Here is a 25071-nt window from a genome sequence, read left to right as displayed (position 1 = left end):
CTTTTCGTTTTATATCTAAGCAAAATATTTTAATCTTTTTATTCAGGCAATCAGTTTTGTGACAGTCTTGGCACACAATTTTGATTTTTTTGGTTAAACTCTACACAAAAAGAACGTTTACCTGTTAAGATTTCAGAAATTCTGTGTCATATACATTTTCACAGCTTCATTAGACACAATTGTTAATGTTATCTCTTATTCATTAAGTCATTGCCTTGCCATCTTTTTGTTTGTACGCTGTTGGGCTACCAGCAGTAAAACTCAACTCTTTCTGCACAAATTGTATGTCTGACAGTAATAACCATCCAACAGCTCATTCCTGGGAAGCCGTTGGTGTAAGACCTCTTCCAAAAGTATTGGGTTTCATTCACAGTAACTTAGAAAAACAACTAATTTCACCCAGGTTTTTACCTGGCAGTTATTAGAAACCAGAAATTATTTGAATATCAGCTTCCAACATTATGGACCAACTTGAAGGCATTTTAAAGGGATAGTTCAAATGTTATGAAGTGGAGTTATACAAGGTACCTATCCATTGTCAGTGTATTATATACTGTGGATGTTGGTTGGCGCACCCCCAGTTTGGGAAAGTGGCAGGAGTACCACCACAGAAGCTAAGCAATGTACTGCTGTAGACGGGGGCAGCAACAACACATATTATAGCCACCTAAAAAAATCCAGAACAGATTAAGTGTATGCTACATTAAGAACATTTTTGCCACTGCATTAACTGCTTCAGTTCCATATGTATGCTCTCTTCAAAGCCACCAGACTCTATTGACAAAACTAGTAATATTGGCTTGCTGAACATGGGAGCTGCTGGTCTACTTCTGCTTCAAACTGTTTGTTTGTTTGTGTTATTTAGTGACTTCGATGAGTCCGAACTAACCACTTTAAATGCCAAAGTCACATGATAACACAAACTCTGGCTTTGAAGACAGCAATATAACGACCTCAGTTCCCCATCGGAAATCACTGTCTGACAGAAAGGTAAAGCATTGAAAATACTCATAGTATAGTGCGCACTAAAACTGATATTGATTTTTTTAGGTGGCTAAAATACTTTTTGCTGCTGACCCCTCCACAGCAGTACAATGCTTATCTGCCATGGCAATACTCTAATCTGCTTCTCCAAACTGGGGGTGTGCCAACCACCATCTACTGTAGGTAATACACTGACTATGGATAAGTACCCGATACAACCCCATTTCAAAAAATCTAAACTATCTCTTTAAGATTTCCTAAGAGCAAGACAACCTAAGCACTGTTGGCACCCAGCAGCTGATGGTCAAGTGTGTCGGCCTTAACAGTTGTGAGTGGACATTACTCACCATTAGAGACAGAAATAAATGAATCTAATGCCTGTCTCAGAGTAAGTCAGTGCTGACATTGTCATTATTCAGTCATGACCACAGTCTTTCCCTTATCATACAGGTGAATTCCTTAATGTTGTTACTGCACCCAGTGAATAACATTATGTTGATTTGAATGAGTTAAGATACACATTCAAGAATGGGATCCTGTTGAACTCATTCAACTTGTTTTATTTACTGTAAAGAAATCTTAATCAACAGAAGAACATGAATCATTTAGATTTAGTTGTGGTCTTGTATTAATCTGTGTATTGAAAAAAATCACTTAAGTTGAGATTGATTGCACACTCCAATACTGTGTTTTTTTTATTTTGGTGGTGGTTCGACCATTTTGTTTACATTGATAACAGATTGTTAAATAAAGTATTAGTCCAGTCAGTTTCAGAGAAGAACGTGTGTGAGCAGTGTCTTTACACTGATGACTCTTTGTATGTATTGCTGTCTGTCTGTTTCCAAATAACTTGGGTGTGTGTTGTTAAATTAGTGAAACGAGGAAATCTTTGTGTTCCTCAGTTTTTTAGGGTTTTGGTCAGTCTGTCCAACAGTTAGTTCCAAAGCAAATATCTCGACAGTTGCTGGCTGGAATTCATGATATCTATATTGAGGATGGTTCTGAAATAATTTAATGCCCCTCGGACCTTTTGAACAGCTGCAGGCGTAGGCAGCCTGCGGCTCCTGGCGATGGGCTAATCTAAACTTAATAGACCGTATTACCCTCACTACAAGCTTCAAATATGTATTTTGTGTTTGAGTGTTTGTTTGTTTTTGTTTTGTTTTTTTGTCAAAACTGCCTCTTTTTACAGTAAAGTTTGCCGTCCCCTGGGAGACTGAGGACATTAAAAAATGGACTAACCTTTAGGTTTTGATCTAACCATGGCCTTCACTTTAAGGCCAGCCTCTGACTGGACACATTTTACATTTATTCATACTGTCGGTTCTGCGAGTAGCTAAATTGTTATTATATTCTTTGTTTCGTCATGATCAGAAGTTAATTGAGAAACGTATTTGTAAGTCTGAATGGACGGAGTTAAACTGCAAGTGGGCGGGACTTGTTATTTTCAGGCTGAAATTGTAACAATTGTCACGACCCTCGATTTCTCATAGCGACGTACAGGGCAACCTTAGCCCTTTACCCTATGTGAGACACAGCTGAAACTCATTGTAACACGTAGTTAATGTTGTGAAATGGTCAATGTTAGATTTAACCAACAAAACTACTGGGTTAGGTTCAATGGTGTTCATTATGTCTTCAATTTCTGATAATCACTTTAGTTCTTTTATCTCAGACATGTATTAGGGTGTTACATACCTTGACATCTTTCGGCGGAAACAGCCTTCCTCTTAAGTGTCACTTGGTGGTGGTTGTGACGTGTCTTTATGTAATACCCTTACACATGTCTGAGATAAAAGAACAACTAAAGTGATTACTCGATTAGGTTTAGAAAAAAGATTGTGCTTGGGTTCAAGTACTTTTTTATTACGTAACATTACAAATGGCTTATTATGTAACGTTATGTATGGTTTATGTCAGGCTGACGTGACATATTTACGTCATGTGAGTGACATCAGTGTGCGTAAACCATACGTAAATTATATAACGTACATTAAAACAACTATGACTTTTGGTTTTACACAGGACATAGTTACGTAATGCTACATTAAAACAACACTGACTTTTGGATTTGAACAGAGCACAGACTGCTCCTGGGGTGAAACGTTATCTTGTATCTTCCTCTCCCTCCCGCCCTACGTGGACTTTCTGATTCTTTGTACTACATCAGTTGCTCTCAGCGTCAAGTAATGCCATAGATAGTGTTTGAACACTAGAATATTTTGTGTTTACTCGCTGCATACTCACGTCATACGTGCATGAAATAGCTGAATTAATGAATAACCTTCTGCCGGTATGTCCTCTGCATCATACGTCCCTGGAGGATCTCAATGCTGACTGGCTATCCGGGCGCCAATTGGTCATTGAAGTTAAGATTTTTCAACTCTGGCAAATACGCATGTGATGCAAAATTATGCTACACGCGTTTTCACATTGACTTTACATGTGATTCACTCACGCAAATGATTTTAAATGTGCCCTCTGTGAACATGACATTACACTGGAGTTAGTTGAAAGCCTAATGCGTGTCATAAAGACATTAAAAGGATGCCTTTAATGTTCATAACACACACCAAGTGTCATTATTTGATGACCTGAGAATGAGAAGGGTTGAATATGAAGTTGAAATTGCTATATTTATTACAAAACAATTTACAGAACAGCCTCAGAAGCGAATTTCACATAATTTTAATTACGAAAGTAAAAGACTAAATACAGCCACCCAAAAGAGGATTTTCCTTCATCGTAAGGATATTGCCACATTTGACTCTACTATGATACTCGTAAAAAGTACAGTATCTGTAATGGAAGCTTGTTTCATCTGAACTAGAATGATCTCTAATGCTCGAATGCTGGGACTTTAGGGTCACTTTTGGGCACCACAACAAAACAAGGGAATAACTGAGGAACCCTGTAAGTATACACTGACTGAATATAATCAATGAACTATATCAGGAGTACATAAATGTACATGCACTGATGGGATCCATTCATCTGTCTGTGTGTTGTCAGAGTGACCAGCCGCGATTGCAAAACATCCAGCTCAGCTCAACAGGTGAGAAGAGAGCAAGACACACACACACACACACAAAGGTGAGACGGGTAAGAAGAATTGGATGACACACAGTGAGGGACAGAGGGAGGGACTGAATTACCATAGAAACTGGCTGGACTGATAAGAGAAGCAGCAGAAAAAGGTGAAAGCTGAAGTGGTCCAACTGCCAAGGTCACTGTTCACCCAGACTGCTGCCACATTGATTACTGGTTACAGCTGATGTTTTCAGAGCTTTTTAAACAACCAGGAAAAGGTGTGTTTAGTAGCCGCTGAAATACAGCTGCACTGAATTCAAAGCCTTTTGGATGTTTTTGTGTTTTCTTGTGATTATTCTGATGGGCGACAGCATAGGAGCCATATGGAGTAAAAGACATCGCCAGCACAGGTAAGCTCTTTGTCTGACAGCAGATTGCAGTGATGCAGGTATTTATGAGTTCGATGCAGTTCTCTTTACACAAACCCTAAACTCCTAATGCACCTCTCCAGACTCCACAGAGGTTATTTTTGGGCCAGAGCGTTTGCTGAAGCAGTAAAACGGTTCATTTTTAAACACCTGTTGAAGATTTGTCCTGAAGCTAACTTTAATTCCATTAAAAACTTACCCTGGAACATTTCTTGATATGATTGAATAATGAATTCAGAGGCAGATGATACATCAGGCTGGAGTGGGTTTTCTCAGAAGCTATTAGCTGTTCCTGGAAAACAGCCACTTCTCATTTGGCCTCCGTGCAGTCAAGAGAAGAAAAATGGATACTCCTAGTAATATATTTTTGACAAACCAGTACGTGTGACATTGATTTTGTTATTTTGTCAAAACAAGGTGTCTGTGCTTAAAAAGTCCTCAATTCAGTTTTTTTCAAGAAGACCATTGAAGTCACAGGAAGTCTTAAACTTTAATTTATTTTAACAATAAGGGTTTTTTGTTTGGTCACCACTACTACATTTCTTCAGCAGCAGCAGGGTTTGATCACCCATAAAATTCAAGCTAATCCCATGCTTAAAAACAAAACAAAAAAGATCTTAGACAAAGTCCCAAACAAAAAAATTGTCACTAATGTAACAATGTGATTTGTACTAAATGTGTTCCTATCGTTTCAGGCAGCTGTTCATTTTCATTGACTTCTGTGTTGTATAAAAAAGCTATTAGCTGACTCTTGAAACATGCTAGAGTTGTATAATCCATCACAGCGCTACTTAATTTATTTTTGTTTAATAGCTGGATTTGTTCAGTAGCATGTTTTCGTAAACGTCATGTATGTGTGAAACCGAGTTTCCCAGCTATATTTCTCCTAAAGGAACTTAACCTTGTATAGATATAACCAGGTTTCTAACCTAATGTTAGCATGTGCAGCAGAGCAGCAAGGTGAGGGGAAATATTGTTACACACAGCTGGTATATTTATTTTCAATATAGTTTAATTTAAAGTCAGACACAAACTTAAAGGAGCTCTATATAATATTCAGAGTGTATCTATTGGTTTCAGTAGGAAATTTAAACTGAAAAAAAAAAACCCTGCAGTCATATTTGTGACTCAGAAAGTTAGGAGAACCTCACCAACCCTGACTTCAAAATCCAAAATGTCTTCTCCATGTATCAACAGTAGTGAAAAGTGTAGTAATATTCTGTTTATTAACACTATGTGGACATGTCACTATGGTGTTTGTATGCCCAAAATACAGCTTTATGCATTGTTACTAACTAGTATTGCTGACAATGGTTAACCTGGCTTGAACTGGCTACAACTTGCTACCAGTGGCTTAACCTAGGTAGAACAGGTATTGCTAACAACAATTTTGGTTTTCTGACTGGAACACGAACACATTCTCCTTCTGACCCCGTCACATTTCGACGGTTGGTCATGGACATTCTGGGACGTCATGTCAACTTCTGCCTGTTACATGCACTGTCTGTTTTCAAAATACATTTCCGTTTTAACAGGAAGTTTGTGTACAGCCTATTTCAAAATAAATGCACTACATCACAACACTGCAAATTGACGTTTTTTTCCTTCAAAAACTAACGCACATGGTTACGTTTAGCCAACGCATGCATATGGCTGGGTTTACGAGAAAAGAACAGGGCTTCGCTTTACATTCACATGGAGAATGAATACCAGCCTTTCGGGTGAAAGTGGGTGGTTGTTGAACCCACCCACCACCCGCCCCACTCAGACTTTTCGCTGCCTTACTTTCCTTGTTGTCCTGCCGCGTTTCCCCCTGACACTTGTTTAATGGCGTCCATCCTTGTATTATGCTGACATGAAAGGATGGCTTTTTTTTTGTCAGTGTCTGACGCTGGAAGTCACTGACCAACTGCCGGTTTTCATGGTCAACTTGGGTGCAATGTCATTCCCAGCTCTGAACTCTGGCTTCCAAGGTAACCGCCTGCTGTGGCTCAGAGGTATAGCGGGTCGTCCACCAATCGAAAGATCAGTGGATCGATCCCAGGCTCCTCCAGGCTGCATGTCGAAGTATCCCTGAGCAAGATACTGAACCCCAAATTGCTCCCGATGGCTGTTCCATCGGTGTGTGAGTGTGTTAAAAAAAACTGAGTAGCAGGTGGCACCTTGTATGGTATTGTATGGAATGTGTGTGTGTGAATGGATGAACGTGACTTGTAGTGTAAAAAGCGCTTTGAGTGGTCACTAGATGACTAGAAAGGCGCTATACAAATGCAGGTCCATTTACCATTTACCATATGAGCGCAGTTGCAGACTGCAGACGTTTAGCTAGCCGGAGGGATACACACACAGAAATTCACAGGAAGTCAAATGCACTAACATGCATGTGTGGCTTTACCGTCTACCAGAACAACAAAAGAAGGAACTCAGAGCACACATAGTGGGAAAATGACCTCATTCTCTGCTCAGGATACCATTACTCCACTGTGTCTTTACATAACAAATAGCTGTTTACTGCTATATTAATGTTCTGAATATTATATAGAGCTCCATTTAAGTTTTCTTTATCAGTCTAAATACTGTAAAACTTGAATTAAAAGCCTAGTCCCAAATAAATACCCAGTCCCTTTTTGCTAGCTGAGTATAGCTACACATTTTGACAAATAAAGGCCTGTCTCAATTAGAGGCCTGGCTGGTTGCCAGGCAGTTCATTTTATAGTAGTTTTTTAGATGTACAAAACTGGGTTGTTAGCTACCCAGTTTAGCTGACATTAGTTAGTAGTAAAAGTTATAGTAATATTCATCAACAACAACAGCACAGCAACAGTTTTGTAAAAGAGAAATAAAAGCCTGTACCATATAGACGCCTGTCCTAAAGAGTTGAGTGATTTATTAATTCAAGTTTTACAGCAATTGTAAAATTGTCTCACATATTAATGTTGTAAGGAAAAACTGCTCTCATTGTGCTGTCCGAACAGATTTTCATATTGTAGAAAAATGAATGAAAGCCATTGGAGGCCTGGAATGGAAGTACAAATGTATTCAAATTTATAAAACACTTCACCATTGTTTGCTAAATGGTTGGCTGTAATGGATGGATTATCTTTTAATATTTTGTCAATTTTTTATTTGTTAATGGGCGAAAACATGCAAAACATCTCTCTTGGCTTCCATTCATTTTTTTACAGTGTAAAATCCAGACTCTTGAAACCTGCTTGAGTTGCATAATCCTTCAACACTGAACATCAAGCGCATTTATTTTTGTCAAAGTAACATCATAGGTCAGAGGTAACCCAGTGCAGACAAATGTATCTCCATTTTGATGCCATTATCATATAATAATAAATCTGCCAGGAAAATGGATGCAGGCTTGATGTACACTGCAACTGGTTACAGCACTCAAACATCTTGTTCTAATCTAAAAAAAAAAAAAAAAAAATCTAAAAAAATATTTTGTGTATTCAAAATAATCTGCAAGTTTAGCACCTTACCTAAAGTTGCAGATTATTCAAAAATAATCTGCAACTTTAGGTAAGGTGCTAAAACTTATTGTCTGAATGGTTTTCCTACATTAAAAGGTTATTTCATTGACAGTTACACACCAAAAAGGAAGTCTAAATGTCACACGTTCTCTGTGTTTTTAGCTCTGAGTCAGAATTGTTCAACTTCAGCATATTGATGAGACTACCCCCGCAGGTTGTAAGACCATATTCAGCTTATGGAGCGTAGACCTTTTACATCTTATTTGTATCGCACTGTTAATATGTCATGTTACTGGTTGACACATTACCCTTATTTGGTTGAACTCTGAGGTGAAGTGGTGGTATCACCTGCGGATGTCACACTTAACACTTATGCAAGCACGCACAGCTGCACCTGCCTGTGAGCTGATGATCCTAATATGCAGGGGTGATGGTGAGGCTTTCAGCTGAGGGCTGGAGCATCGCCTGAGTGAATCCTGTTCAGTTGTGTTGACTATAATGATGATGTAGCCCATCTATATGAGACATAAAATATTTTTAGGATTGTAAAGACAGCACTGATGAGATCTAGTTCATTGTCATTGGAGTGAGAGCAAGACCAGCATACGGAGGGGTGCATGGAGACACCTAGGGGAAGTGTGGTTACTTATTGCTGAGTTAATGGGGTGAGAAGAGACTGAATCAGCAGCATACCCTTGTACACAGGAAGGCAAACAAGCACTAAGAATCAGCAGCATACAACAGGAGGTCAAACAGATTGTGCAAAGGCCCTAGTAAACAGTCAAAGGGGTAGGGTGGTAGGAAGCACAACCTCTTTCCATTCCTCCCCTTTAATACAAGCCAAGACGTCACGTTTTTTTTAAGAAGACAGAAGTTATACTTTGAGCTAAATGCTAACATCAGCGAGCTAACATACACTGTAAACCCCAATCCATCCATGACACAAAATTTCTGTCTTCTTAAAAAAAACACGTGACTTTTGAGTGAGCACGCCGAGTTTGCTGAAGATTTATCTCCATACACAACAGTACTAGCCAGCCGGCCGTGACCTCCCCAAGATGGCGGCGACGTTGACGCATCGCTGAAATGGGCCGAAGCCCTCAACGAGGTATCTACTGTATATGATATCTATGCTTCTGCGATTCTCTCATAAGTTGGCCCATCCTTCACCGTTCCTGTCATTTGACGGTTAATAGCCTCTTCATTTGCGAGGACAAGGAGGGCGCGCAATTCTTTGTTTTCCTAGTTGCTCATCTTTACTGTAGTTTCTTTCAGGTTTGCGTTTCCCTCTTGCTATTAGCTGCTCATTCCTGCTATCAGCTGTTTCCTATTTATCCACCGCCAGTGGGTTGCACTTGCGGCGTCATCAACAGCTCCTCCCACAAGTCATCAACAGCCCCTCCCGTGGCGGAAGTGCGCCTCATTCTTTTTAAACAAAAAAGGTTCCGCCAATATGTCTACCCTACGAGGCGGAAAATCGGGCACCTCGGATCAACTCGTCAATCCAGCTCTGTGTGTCTAAATGCTCGCAGCTTGCCGGCAAAACTGCCCAAGATTCGCCGAAAATCTGGCAGTGTAAAAGGGGCTTAACATACAGTTGTGCTGTGATGAAATAAAGAGCCCTCTCTGATTCAGAATTCATCTCTTTGTCTTCTTCTTGCAATTAAAAAAATCCATGTTTCCCACAATTTATTTTTATAATTCAATGAACTTGAAAAAAGTCTTGTGAAATGTATATTGAATGTTTTTTTCTTCAAATGAAATAGACTTAAATGAGGAGAAGTGTTATACATTCTCTTTTTATTATATAGGTTATAACATATGACAGTTTTGGGGCTGTGCTGAACATTCAGAAGGAGAAGGCACATGTCAGAGATCGTATCATAAATGTCTGTTATTGCAGTGGAAGGCTTTAGATGTTAGCTTGTAATAATCTTTTCATATATAGAAAAAAGTTTTTCAGGCTCAGGCCCAAACCGTGGCCATACAGTACGTTTATATGACATTAGAGAAAATCCCTTTATTGTGTTAGTCAGACTAAAACCAGACTTTAAAATACATTTACATACACATTAGTCAAATTACTCCTGCATGTATACGGTCAATCGGAACCAAACTGGCCCAGGCGCATGCTCCACAGTGTCCACCCGGGGCTTTGACATTGAAGTTAAAAGCATTAAATGTGTAACAGAAGAAAAAGCCTTTAACAACATGGGGAAATCTACATCCAGAGCTGTGCATTTTCGGATGGACAAAATGTACAGAGCTGTAAAGTATGCCATAGCTAACTTGTTTGTCGATTGTTTGGTCTGTGACATATTAGGTTAACCAGAAATAGGTCCAGTACTAACAAGCTGTAAGGAGGCACATCACCACCTATTGTAGTGGAGTCGGATAAATGGATAATAAATGGATTCCCCTCCCTTGCTTTTATTCTAGGACATACACCGATCAGCCAAAACATTAAAACCACTGGCGGGTGATGTGATAACATTGATCATCTTCTTACAGTGCAATGTTCTGCTGGGATTCCTTAGGTCCTGGCATTCATGTGGATGCTACTTGACGTGCCCCACCAACCCAAGCATCATTGCAGACTAAGTAAACTCCCTCATGGCGACAGCACTTGACGATGGCAGTGACCCCCTTTGCAGGACAATGCGACATGCCACACCACAAAAACTGCTCAAAGATGACCTGAGGAACAGAACAAAGAGCTCAAGGCGTCAACTTGCCCTTCAAATACCCCAAATTCCAATCTGATTGAACATTTGAGGGACGTGCTGGTACACCAGAGGTACCCCCGATCCGCGGTGGGTCCTATTTGGACTGAGTATGGCTATGACCTGTCAGTGCATAAACACAAGACCTCTGGAGGGTGTTCTTTGGTGTCTGGCACCAACGCGTCAGCTTCAGATCTTTTGGGTTCTCTGGGTTGTGAGCTGGGGTAACAGCACTTCCCACAGATGTTTGATCAGACTGAGATTTGGGGAATTTGGAGGCTAGGTCAACGCCTTGAGGTCTCTGTCATGTTCCTCAGGCCACTCCTTAGGAGTTTTCGTGGTGTGGCATGGGGCATTGTGCTGCTGGGGGGCCGATGCTACTGGGGAGTGCTGCTGCCATAAGGGGGAGTACCTGGTCTGCACTGGTGTTTAGGCGGGGGGAGTGTGTCAGGTGGCAATCACATGAATGTCAGAACCCAAGGTTTATCAACAGAACATTGCATTGTCACAAGGTGATCAGTGTTGTTCATGTCACCTGTCAGTGGTTTTTAATGTTTTGGCTGAACGGTGTAGTTCGCAGTCAGGTTGGGCTTGAAAAGAAATATGCAGGTTCATGTGGCGTCGAGCCTGCACTAGACTAATGGTTATGAACCAGAATACTGGACAATTTAAAATTTGGCCTGAGTATGACGCTAGTGGAAAAAATTAAGGGACCACCAAACCATTCATTCATCCAATTCCCATGTTTCCCATTGCTTAAAGCCACAGTGTGTAGGAATTTCTCCCATCTAATGCTGAAATCATGTATTGCATTCAAACTGATAGTCCACTCTAGCGCCTCAATGTTTCAAACATGCATTGCAACAACGGTAGCCGCTGTGTACCAAAAAGCTATGATAACATTGATGAAACCATGTCATACGATACAATTCATGGAGTATTCATTCATGCTCCTACACAGACACACGCAACGCGAGTTGACAAACCCCCCCCTCACTATGCTGGCTGTGTTTACAACGTAGGACTGTTGGCGCGGGTGTAAATCGAAATGACCCAATCACGTCGGGTCCACGTCATTGGTTCGACAGCCCATTGGTTCGACATCCCATTAGTCCGACTGTCCGCGGTGCTGAACGGCTCGCGGCGGGCGTATGGTGTGCCGCGACCAGCTTGAGGCGGAGCAGGCTCACGGCTTTTTGTTTGTCACTTTCTTTTTCATTTTAACCCATACCATGATCTTTTCCTGACCCTAACCAAGTGGTTTTTGTGCCTAAATCTAACCAGACCTTAACCACAGGGCATCATGATGATTTCGGAACGGACTTCGGAACAATGAGTTTAATATGGTCGGAACAATGGGATGTCGAACCAATGGGCTGTCGAATCAATGGGCAGTTCCCATCACGCCTTGTCTTTTGACAACTTACAAGTGGCTCAACCTCGCACACCTCATCCCTCTCCTCGCATCACTGCACCGCTGACAGCTGTTAGCCACTGTTGCTGGCGCTGGTACTACTCCAACACTACTGCAGCATAACAAAGTCCCACTCTTTGAGCATAATGCAGGATTATGCAATATGCAGACAGAATCCTTGTTGCTAAGAAAGCGCAAAAGGTAATCAAAAAGACAATGTGACCAGTGAATTCAAAAAACGAGGGTCTTTCCCACGTGGAGAGAGCTGCTTAAGGAGAAAGGTAATGCTATCACAGCCCAGCGCCGCTGTTAGCCACTGTTAGCACTAACAGCTAACAGCGGCTAACAGTGGCGCAATGATGCGAGGAGAGGGATGAGGTGTGTGAGGTTGAGCCACTTGTCACTGTTAGCCGCTAGCCGCTGTTAGCTAACAGGTGCTAAAAGCGGTTAACAGCTAACAGCAGCGCTGGTATGTGATTGCATTACCTTTCTCCTTCAGCAGCTCTCCCCACCTGGGAAAGGCTACCCCGATGTTGCCCCTCGTTTTTTTAATTCCCCGGTCATGTTCATGCTTTTTGATTCCCTTTTGCGCTTTCTTGGCGACAAGGATTCCGTCTTCCGTGATGCTGCATATGCATGATCCTGTATTATGCTCAAAGAGTGGGACTTTGTTATGCTGCAGTAGTGCCCGGGTAGTGTGTGTTCATTAAATTTGTTGTGCAGCACTTTGATAACCTTGTTGTTTTTACAATGTGCCATATAAATAAAGCAGATTGGATTGGATTGGATATTGGCCTGTTTTACAAATGCCTGGTTGTCTCTGCAGCCAAGGTGAATTACTCAGGAGGTATCATTGAGTTCAAAATCTCTTTTGCAAGAGAGACCTTAGAACAAAGTTCTGTACAATCACAAGTATTAAATAAAATATCAACAGGTAGAACTGTAAGGATTTTCAGAGGAATCAGTGTCTTCAACTCAACTTGTTTTGCAGTTTATTTGAGTATGAATTAACATAATATCAGAAATCAGCCAATTTCAGTTCAAAGTTGGTATGAGGAACTTAAAAAACTAATAGGTGATCATTAAAGTCTTAAAATCCACTCTTAGTGAGACACAAAACATGCATGGAATGTAAGAAAGTGGAAAATGTACTAATAACATCATACTTTGCAGTATTTATTAGCAAGCTAACTAACATTCATTTGTTAGCTGGCAAGCTAGCTTCCCGTGTGCATCACATCCGACACTGCCTACATTCTGTATGAATACCGTGTCGGTAGGCAATGGTCACTCGCCTGCATTCACTCATATAAACTATACCTTTATACTACATCACCTGGTTTCCCCTTTTGCTTTCATCATAAGTACTACAGCCATCAGAGATAGCTGCCTAAGAATAAACACAACCATTGAATGGACCAATAACAGCCTTCTGATCCTACTAGTAGATGTACCAGCCCCCTTTAAAACCATATCTACGAGGCTGATAACCACTGACAACGGCAATTTGATTGAGTGATACCATTTGAAGCGAGTGAGATGGTACCATCAGCATAAAAATGGACAATGGCATTTGTAATTGGAAAATATATATATTTTTGTATTGAGAAAAATGCAGGGAAGGTGCCTTTATCAACCCTTTATAGACTTGCTTTGAAACCATTTGCAAAATCCAGATTTTACCAGAATGAGTCGATTAGAACCTGCTGTAAGTATCATTAAAACTAATGGAAAGCAACCACAGACATGGCTATTTTGTGCAAAGAGCCAGTAAAATACTACTGATTGCACTGTTATGCTAATACTATTGGATGAAGTGAGATACTCAAGGAGTATGGATGACTAATTTGTGTTTTTATCTCTAGGTCTACACCCATTCGTGGATATGACCATCTGAAATCTTCAGAAAATCCATTGTATAGGACCATACAAAATTACCATTAAACAGTACAGAGTACAAGGATGACACAGAAGACGGTTGACAGAATCCCAAACACACAAGCTGCATCCTTGTTCAACTTCTCCCTCACATGAAAATCCCTTCATCCTTCACAATGTCATCCAGAGGTGGAATTTCTCCCAACATTAGTGTATCTGTACTCCAGGACTTACTCAGTTCCCCCTTGCCCTCACCCTCCACTACCCCTCCATCTCCATCTTGCAGCATAGATGAGTCCTACAAGTACATCTTTCTCCCCATCTGTTACTCTTTTACGTTCCTCTTCAGCATTTCCCTTAACTCTGTCGTCCTCTACCGTTCCTTCCGCCGGACCAAGCGCTGGAATGCTTCACTGATCTACATGGTCAACCTGGCCTCTACAGACTTCATGTACGGCCTGTCACTGCCATTCCTTGTGGCTAGTTATATCATGCGTGACCGCTGGATCTTCGGGGACTTCATGTGCCGCCTGGTCCGTTTTCTCTTTTACTTTAACCTCTACTGCTCCATCTTCTTCCTCACTTGTATCTCTGTCCACAGGTACCTCGGTATCTGCCACCCAATGAAAGTCATCACACTAGAGACCAAGAAGGCTGTCAAGTGCACTTGTGTCCTGGTTTGGATTGTAGTGTTTGCTTTGACCTGCCCTATCTTCCGTTTTGCTCAGACTGGTCATGTGACAAGATTGGGAGTGCTCGGTGGCAATGCAAGCAGTATTGACAACCGTAGCCATGAGGTATCATTGATAAATGGTAATGCCAGCTATGGTAACATGGGAGGGGTTATTGAGGAGTACCAGAATTGTTGGGATGATGCAATTGATAAGGAATTTCCAGATTATGTACCCTATGGCATCATACTCCATTTGCTGGGCTTTTTTGTCCCTTTTTCCATAATTGCTTGGTGTTACTCTCACGTTGTCCTGACCATATTTAGAACTCTGCATTCTCAGCCCTCATCCTGCAGAGGTCGGAGAGATGAAGGACATGAGGAAATAGAGAGAAGAGAGAGAAGCAGCCCTGCAATAGTTGCAAGAGGAAGAAGAGGAAGTAATGGACTGCCAAGGGCACTGGGAAGAAATGAAGGGATTTCCATTTTCCTTGGTGCCCATTCCCCTTATGCCAATCGCAGACGTAAATCTATCAAGACCATCATCACCATCACCCTTCTCTTTGCTCTGTGTTTTTTCCCTTTTCATGTTACTCGAACCATCTTTCTCCTGCTAAAGGTCACCAAGGGAGTCCCCTGTCACACTATGACCATGGTCTCCATGTGCTATAAGATCACAAGGCCTTTAGCATCGTTCAACGCATGGCTCAACGCTCTCCTTTACTTCCTGACTAAAGACAAGGGGGGAGCTCACTGCTGCCAGGCGGTAAACACCACCACCCAACAACATGCTGGGCTTCTATTGCCACTAAGGATGATGGGAAAAGGAGAAGATGCAGAGGAGGGAGGGCTGGATGACAGAAATGACAATAATGAGAATAAAGCATTTCACAGTCTCTCATACATGAGCAGAGCAAAAGTCAGATATATAGTTGAATGAATGGTTTCATGAGGAATGAAAGAAGAATTTTAGATGCACTGTAGGTTGACCTTTACTGGAAAACAAAGTATATGAAATATAATATAAGTACTATAGCAAAAGCAATGATTAAAGAAGACCCACCAAGAATCCTAATATGCCTTATATTTCTAATTGTACGTGCCTGATTGTTGGTCTGCAACAAGTCATATTTAGAAAGTAAACCAGTGGGTAAATGCAACATGTATGCAAATGCGACGCCTCATTATGGTGATAATGTGTTGTTTTGTTTTACAGGGTGTATGTTTATAATGTGTTGCAGATGAAGTGTGCTGTAACGGGAACATTGATTTTCTTATAAGTTGTTTTTACAACTGCCCTCCAAACCACATGTAAAGGTAAACGTGTTTCTGCTGGTTCCAAATGGCTACAGTTGAAAATGCTGTTCTTATAGAAAGGGACAAGGAGCAATCGTCAGTCAAATAGGAATATTGGCACATGCCGTCAGACAATCTCTCTATGAAGGCATTCGTGGTGTGAAAAAATGAGGGCTTGAAAGAGACAATGAAAACCTTTCCACACCACGGCAATTGCTGTTGTGAAGTTAGAATTTATTGTTGTAAAGGTGTGTGTTGGGGGTGTGGGGGGGGGGGGGGACAATCTTACAAGCTGTGTTGGAGCAAGCTGTACTATGTATGTGATTTCCTCAAAGATTTTTCTTTTACTTGATGGTATGCCCTGATGATGATGGTATGGATATTTGACACACGCATGAAGTGCATGTCAGATCACTGAACATTGTCTGGAGCCCTCTTCCCTCACATCTTTCCCCCATCAGAATTGGTTTTCTGTGCCAGACGACTCATTCCAAAAGTGACAATCCTACATTCATGCCTACTTTACATGGTGATTGGCCAGGTATATGGTTTCTTTTTCTGTGTACAAATGAGTGCAACACTATAAATGCCGTCAAAGAGAGACTGTCTGAAAAGTGTGCAGGATTGTCCTCATTTGACGATTTGTCACATCTTGCCTTTCTCTATGGTGACAGATTTACCCCATTTTCAAGTGTGACCTTTCGGAGTAAATTTTAACACTTGTGTTTTAAGACATGTACAGACCACACTTTGTATGAACTCGTGTTTGAGGCATATTGGGCCCTTATGTCCTTTTTATCACCACTTCTGCAACATAGTCCAAATGCATATATTTTTTGAATTTATCAGATCATTGAAGTTTTGATTCATGCATTCATTTCTTCCAGACTTGACTGTTGTAATTTTCTCCTGTCCAGCCTTTTTCTCAGTCATCTGTCAAAAGCTTGCAAGTTGAACTGCTGCTAGAATCCAAACCCTAACCAGAACATTTGATCCCATCACACCAGTCTTGATCTATCTTTACTGCCAGGGTCAGAGCAGACATCCAAATATTCACCCTAACTAGCACCTGGCTGCTTCTCAGATCTCATTACACCAGATAAACCTGTATGTACCCTTTGTTGTCTGGGTTACTTTTCAGAATGCATGAAAGGTCATCCCAGACTTCAGAGCCTTTTCCTTCCACAGTCCACACTTTTAAAATAAGTCTTCCCACCTACATTAGAGTAGCTTCTTCCTTGAAGACTTTTAACACCGGACTCAAACCCAAAAAGTGTATAACCAACAGTATCCTCTTTGTAACCCTCAACCTGCACTTAAGTAATCTACACTGGTTTCACTGTTTAACTGTTAACATTCAGTATGTTTGCATGACATGAGAGAAAATCCATTTATTGTGTTAATCAGGCTAAAACCAGACTTTTAAAACACATATAAACATGTTACTCCAACTGAAATCGTACTTACTCGATAGTCGGACTAATACACCCAGATAGTGCGATTGGGAGTTGAATTACTCTTGCATCTATACAGTCAATCTGACCCAAACTGGCCAAGGCACTCAGCGCATGCTCCACAGTTTCCGCCCCGGGCTTTGACCTGGAAGTCAAATAGTACTAAATGGCAAAATCTACATCCAGAAATGTGCATTTTTGGAACGAGGAGACGGAGCTCATGCTGTATCAGCTGAAAGAGTTAAATATTTAACAGCACAAAATGTACAGAGATGTAAAATTGGGCCATGGTACCATGGTACCAGTTTGCTGCTAGCTAACCGTAGCTAACTTGTTTGTCGAGTTTTTGGTCTGTGCATTATAGGTCAACCACAAAAAGGTCCAATACTAACAAGCTGAAAGGGGCCATATCGCCACCTATCATAGCGGAGTCGTACATAATTTCGGTCAATAAATTGATTCCCCACCTGCACTTGTATAGTGGGACAAGGACAGCGGCCCAATTAAATGGCCATGCATGTAAACATACTGACTGTTATACATTGTCATTATTTTTGTAGTTATTGCTGTTTCACTCTCTTATTCTACATGCTCTAATTTTCTCTTCATTCTCTATTAATGCAGCTTACAGTGTTAGTACCTATTCTAATACTGTTTTGTTTATGTATTTTTTGTACATACAGTATGATACACATTAGTGTGATAATGCACTTAAATAAACTTTACAACTTAAACTAATGTGTTGGACATTTGGAAACTGTATCTGTTGGTGGCACAAGATGAAAGGTCAGGGAATCACTGAAGTAATAGTGATTCAACACTTTAGGTACCAGAAATGTCTGGACAAAGTGTGTTAACAGAAAACACGACACTGTAGTTTAAGGCAATATTGGGCATCTCAAGATTGTCTTCCTCAGAGCAGCTCTTGGATGTTTTGGTTAGTAGCTTGCTAACAGGCTAAAATTGCAGTAAACACCAAGTCTCCAAACTTCTTGATGTGGATGTCTGCAGAACACCGGAGTAGGCCACTACCCAGAGGAAACCTACATGCTCATAGTAAGGTGCCAGGTACAGGTCTGAATATAGACTCTGGTATGCTGTGAGATGCAAATCATAGATCCACTGTGCTACCCTGTGGAAATGTACCATAATGCTTAATCTCAATCTAACTCTATTGTTCTATCATTTTGCAATTACAACATTTGAAAAAAAAGAGAATACAATGTAGCCACTGAGCCACCCTTGGCCTGATATCTCAAACCAAACACTGGATTTATGTTGAGCTGGCAGCTAGCAGCTAACAGTGCCAACTCCATAAACAGCGCTAAACAACAGCAACAGTGCTGACAGAGCTAAAGATTTTAAGGGGGGAGAACTGGAGGGTGGCACTACACCTCTGCCATAATGACGTCCTGATATCAGCATTAAACACTGTATGAGGGCTATGCAAAACGGCAGTGATGAGCTAGCCAATGGGATAAACACATGCCACATACCCAAGGAACAGCACTGGGCAGTGAAATTACAATTTCCGGCTCCTGATGTCCAAAAAGACTTTTTCCCAGAGAATTACATTGTCAAAAAGACATCTGTAAATCAGTGGATGGATTTTTTTGAGCGTCACAATCCCGTGAAATGACTAATTTCACTTTTGGGATTTGATCCAGTTGGCCCAATAACATTTCAAAAGTCTAGAGGAATGGCACACTCAATTATACTCAATTATTTTATCCCCACTGAAGTTGACAGAATGCTAAACAAGCCTCTAGTCTAGCCTTACCATTTAGACCATCTAGACTCTTTATTGTGTGCCAGAATAGAAGGAGGCATGGCTCAAAACCTAAATTTTATCGCATACCAGCCACCACTGCTTGTCAACAAAAATGAAGACAACTTTAGTTAAATGTGATAAGACAAAAGTACTGGATGGAGGCCATCATTAAAAATGCTCACATGTGCAGCGCACACTTCATATCAGGTTAGGCAAAAAGTATTACTGTTGTAGGGATGAATGATGTTATGTGTATTAAGGGTTATCATGTCCATCTAATCAGAAATTGGGGGGTCTTAAGAGAAATATTGGATTTCTCCATAACACTAACTTTTTAGCGCATTAGCTAACGTTAGTTTTGATAGCACAACAAACCAGAGGAAACCGTTCCTTTGTAAGACTGGCATAGTAATCAACCACAAAGCTGGACATCCCACCTTCAGCAATCTCGTCAAATCAGCCATGCACTGAGTGAGAGCATACGGGTTGGCCAGTCTGGTCCCATTGGTCAGTGTTTACTTACTCAAGTAACACTTGTGGTCCCGGAGAGTGAGTGACCTGCGGTGGTGCATTCATAAATTCAGTCTGACACTGTACACTAAAATGAGAGTCCTGTTGGACAAAGTGTTATAGTTCTATTGGAATCAACAAACAGTTAAGTTATTCACAAATTCTCTCCGCTCTGCACTCTGCTGCTTCGTCTCCCCAAACAGAGTCCCTGCTTTGCTCCCTCACGGGTCTATGGGACCCGTGAGGGAGCAAAGCAGAAGATCAGGGTAATTTACACCTGATGCGCCACTGAGCAACTTCCATAGGAGTGAACAGGGCCCCACCTGCGATCTTTTATGCAGTCCTTTTTATACATCCATGATTACAACACACACACAGATAGTGTGACTTCATTCTCTACTCAGTATGCCATTACTCCACTTTATCATAACATAGCAAATAGTGGTTTGCTGCTATATTAATGCTCTGAATGATGCATACAGAACCTTTAAGAGCAAAAAAAAAGCCTGTCCTCTGCACACTAGTTACCAGCTGTTACAGTAATGCTCACTATGCATGTACACTTTGCACTAAAACTGCTCAAGATCATTATCCTGTTACTGGAACGATTTAGATCATTGATGAATTCTGAATGTTTCTAATCTTGGTACCATCTGGTGGTAGTAATGAAGCCAGACCCAGGCTTTTACACAATAGCAAACTAGACTACTGAACTACAAGAGAAGCAATGTCAAGATACTTTCTGCTAGACTGTGTTATGTCAGCTGAGCATGTTTTTTTTAATTCATGAAAGTTGATTTAAGAAATGTGTCCACAGACAACCTGGGATCCTGCTTTAAAATTTATCAGACACTCCCAAGGAAAATTCATTAAGTCCAAGCCTATGAAAGTGCAGGCTAACTTTCACTTATCTGGATGATGACCAAGATATTGGTAATAGATGGTAGTTCTATACTGTAGTAATGCTCACACCATTTGTTCTTGTTCTCTTACCTCTCTGCAATTCCAATGAAGCAGCTTGTGCTACCATACAAGATACAGTGTAAGACTTCCATTGCCAATGTAGAGATTATTATCAGTTGCTACCATTGCATGTTAAGAGTTGGAGTATGGTTCTAGTTTTTAGTTCAGTCTTTGGTAAATATTTTAGTTATTTATGATTTTGTTGTAGGCTATTTTTTTGCCTTTTCTTCTATGTCATGCACTATCCACCACTTATGACTGTTCAGGTTGGGGCCAACTCATATAATTAGTTATACATGCAGTGCAATGCATTGTGGGGGAAGCAGAGTTTTTTTCTGTGTTATGAAGGGTTGCGTCTGATTGTGCATTGTGTCTTTAATGTCTAAACACTCTAATGCAAAATATGAATATCCTCCACATATGAATTATACTTGTCATAAATACTGATTTTGTATAAAGCCACTGTCAATATGTGAGTCGTGCATCGATGCGAGTCACGCACACATGAAATGGTCCTTCATGTTGAACATCTATGTACGGCTACATCATTTGGACAAACCACATGTCATGATCTAAGTTTTGTGTCACGATCTGAGTTTCAGCCATGGATGTGAGTCGCACATACACCAATTTACGTGCATTTATGACATACATAGGCACACATATAGCTTTTTTTTTTAAAGATAAAAGAAAGATCTACAAGATCAAATGAGCTGTCATTGCGAAACAGATCTTCATGAGATAATGCCTTGAATCAGCCTTTAGGGGTTAATTTCACAATAATGACCCGCTTGCTGTACATAAGCCTGCTTATTACATGGCTGTTTACTAAAGAAATCAATAACTTGACACAAACTGTTGATGTAAGAATGATTTTATTGATTTAAAAACTATTCTATCTCCTTCTTTCTCTCTCACCCCAGCTGATTGCAGCAGATGGACACCCACCAAGAGAAGTTTTGGCACATGTAAATATAACTGACTTCATTTAGATGTGTTTTTTCTGAGCTGTTTTTTTGCCTCCTCAATCCATTTTTCCATCCATCCGGGGACGGGTCGGGGGGGCAGCAGGTCAAGCAAAGCACCCTATTCGTCCCTCTCCCCAACAAAACTTTCCAGCTCCTCTTCGGGGATCCTAAGGCGTTCCCAGGCCGGATGAGATATGTAATCCCTCCAGCGTGTTCTGGGTCTACCCCAGGGCCTCCTACCAGTTGGACTTGCCCGGAACACCTCTAACTGGAGGCTTCCAGGTGGCATCCTGATCAGATGCCCGAACCACCTCAACAGACCCCTTTCGACGCAAAATCTAAGGGGAGCTCTATTCCAAGCTCCCTCTGGATGTCCATGCTCCTCACCCTATCTCTAAGGCTGTGCCCAGCCACCCTTCAGAAGAAACTCATTTCGGCCACTTGTGTGGGGCAATCCATCATTTTCTGGCAGAGAACAATGGCCTCAGATTTGGAGGTGCTGACTCTCATCTCAACCATAATCCAGGCTGGCTCTGGGGACATTCATTTAATAAAACACTGGTTATTTTGCTTTTTTTACACTTAAATCCTGTAGTTGTTTTTATATTGTTTATTTTGGTAAAATGTCAGGTAAATATATTAAATATACTGAGATACAACAGAGATATTATCTCAACAAGCACAGGCTTACCTGATGGAACTTTTAGAGCTGTTTTCAGTATTCTTGCATGACATTTGTTTTCACAGAATGAGTTATTACAGAAAATGTTTGGTTCATGTTCAAGATGTTGTTTTTTGTTGTTGTTGTTGTTGTTTGACCCTGAGAATGAAAAGTACTAGTGTTACTATCTCATATGCTCCTTCAGTTGTAGTAGCAATAAAGCAGGCAAAAGTTATCATTTTGTGTTTTTGCATTTTCTCACTAATCGCCATTGAGTCATTGTATCGACTTAATGGCGATACAGTCAAGTGTATGTGGTTTGTCCACGTGGTGCAGCCACAAGTAGCTGTTCAAGATGGCAGACCTTTTCATGCATGCATGACTCACATCTTGTATTGACAGCCACCATATACTCATTTTGCACTTATGTTTCTGTCCCTATCTGCTGGTGTATAGTAGGCGCATGGCAAGCCTTTTCTCAGGTGACTTTTTAAGAACTTACTGGTATTAAAAAAAAATAAAAATAAACAAGTACAAAATACTATAGATCCCACTAGATTTCAACTTTTACAATAAAAAACAACCTGCTTTTATATATTTTCATAAGAAGTTTAAGATTGCCTTTTCTTTGTCTAAGGTACAATGTATTAAAATAATTTAAAAATACTTTTGGATTCAAATGAAAACTTTCCCCATACACAGGGTAATTAGTATGCTTGTCCATACAGTTACCACCCTTTAAAATCAAGGCTGTACCAACCAGCTACCACAACACTGCAAAGTCACTTCTCAAGTATTATGGCCAACATAGCAGACTCAGAAACCTGTTCCTATGTGTAAATTTACATACTTAGTGAAAATCGGGTTTGGAAATATTTACAATATATTTACAATAATGATCACTGACTACAGTATTTATATATATATATAGTATTAAATATCATGTTGTTGTTGTTGTTGTGTGTGTGTTTGTGTGTGTTTGTGTATGTGTTCATATTTAATAAATAAAATAAAATTAATATTTTATATGTCAACCAGCTTTCTTCACACCTGTCTCTAAAATAAAACTTGCAACTGCTGTTTACTAAAAAAAATGTATCTATAAGTTTGTGCCTCAGTATTTCTAAAATCTTGAATCTGCAATTTAAACTTACCACAGTTACCCAGGAGAGGTTAAACCTCTTCTGATATGACGTCAACAGACTCAATAAACTGACGGACAAGGCCAGTAACGTCATGGGGGTGGAGCTGGACTCTCTGGTGGCAGTGTCGGAGAGGAGGATGCTGTTTAATAGGTATCATCTCGAACAGTGTCTTCCATCCACTCCAGGATATGCTGGTCAAAGACAGGAGCACATTCAGTGACAGACTTGTTCCCCCAAGAGCGCCACACTAGGTCATTCCTGCCTGTGACCATCGACCTATACAGCTACTCCCTCAGAGTGTCAGCCTCTCTGAGTCAATAGACTGGCACTTGGACTTAATTCACCTATCAGCATTTATAATTCATAATGATCTATTATGTTTTTACTGTGCAATAGTGACTTAAAGTGCAGTTTTTTTACTGTGCAATAACTGGTGCAATAATTCAACTGCCGCAATATTATTCACACTTACAGTTTCAGCACAGTGACATATATTTCATTTTCAGTATCTTAAGTACTAGAAAACACTTTAGCACAATGCACGTTTTATTTCTATTTTATTGCTTTATATTTACATACATTTCATAGTCTTATTGTTACCTATTATAATTTTCTATTCTTTACATCAGAGTGACTGTTACGAATACAGAATTTTCCTTTGGGGATCAATAAAGTATTTCTAATTCTGATTCTGATTCTGATATGAAAGGCCTATAAAGTTTGACTTCACACACACACACACACACACACACACACACACACACACACACACACACACACACACACACACACAGGGAGAGAGCCCCTGCAGGGGGAGACACTGCCCTCCTCTTCTCAGACCGGTTAGAATTCAAAACACAACCGCCTTGCTCAATTTCCCGTCCTGCACCGCGGCCTAAGAAAAGCCCTGTGACGGTTATTTTAATTTAACATAAAAAATAAATAAAAATCACAGGAATGATATTATTCAAAAGTAACGACGGGGGTCGATTGTGCTGGTCGATCGGCATATTTTGGTACCGGTGAAATATTACTGCGCGCGCGTTTGAATTTCTATTTATTTTTTGTGTGTGTGTGACGGCTGTGTAGGGAGCTCGAGGAGCACAGCAGTTGGCGCCACTTTCAAATCCTCCACTGACAGAATGAGAGTCCGGCTTCAAATACATTTACACCCCACTTAATTTCTCTTTTTCATAATTACTGTAAAGCGAGGATTATCTTAACACCATTTCGCCTTTGGACATTTTTTTTCTTCGGAAGGTAAGCAATTAAGTCATTAAATTTTGTGTGTACATTTTTTTTTTTGAATTTTTGAGAGATAGTTTTGTGTTTTTAATTAATATGTACAGTTAAATATAATACCCTACGTGCTGCCCTCTTATAGTTTTAGGGAAAGACAGCGAACTGCTTGGGAGAATTTGGTGTTACTGTACAGCGAAGCCGTTGTGTAACCTCCTGCTTACTAAGCTAAAATGAAGTGCTGTCTAAAACAAAGGCTGTGTCGCATTTACAAACAGCTTCACGCGTCTTTTTTTTTCGGACAGCTGCGACTTTATCCTTTTCTACATTGAGCCAGGTCGGTTTACAAAAGTCTAAGCCGTTGCAATATATGGGCTAACATTAACATGGGAGGAATTGTTTTATATTTCGGTACAAAAGAGTTTTGGGAGATAACTGAGGAAGCGGGACACTCCCCC

General features: G+C 40.5%; 1 protein-coding gene across 1 annotated transcript; it reads left to right on the top strand.

Annotated features, from left to right (window-relative positions):
• Nucleotides 1–4188: 4188 nt before the first annotated feature.
• Nucleotides 4189–16112, top strand: LOC117246416 (P2Y purinoceptor 3). Its single transcript, XM_033610284.2, has 2 exons — nucleotides 4189–4424; nucleotides 13924–16112. The coding sequence occupies exon 2, from the start codon at nucleotides 14089–14091 to the stop codon at nucleotides 15544–15546; it is 1458 nt and encodes a 485-aa protein (XP_033466175.1). The 5' UTR covers nucleotides 4189–4424; nucleotides 13924–14088; the 3' UTR covers nucleotides 15547–16112.
• Nucleotides 16113–25071: the final 8959 nt, after the last annotated feature.

This window comes from Epinephelus lanceolatus, chromosome 22 (assembly GCF_041903045.1).
Source record: "Epinephelus lanceolatus isolate andai-2023 chromosome 22, ASM4190304v1, whole genome shotgun sequence".
Taxonomy (NCBI): domain Eukaryota; kingdom Metazoa; phylum Chordata; class Actinopteri; order Perciformes; family Serranidae; genus Epinephelus; species Epinephelus lanceolatus.
Note: the sequence above shows the minus strand (reverse complement) of the source record. Positions and strands in the feature narration are given on the sequence as shown.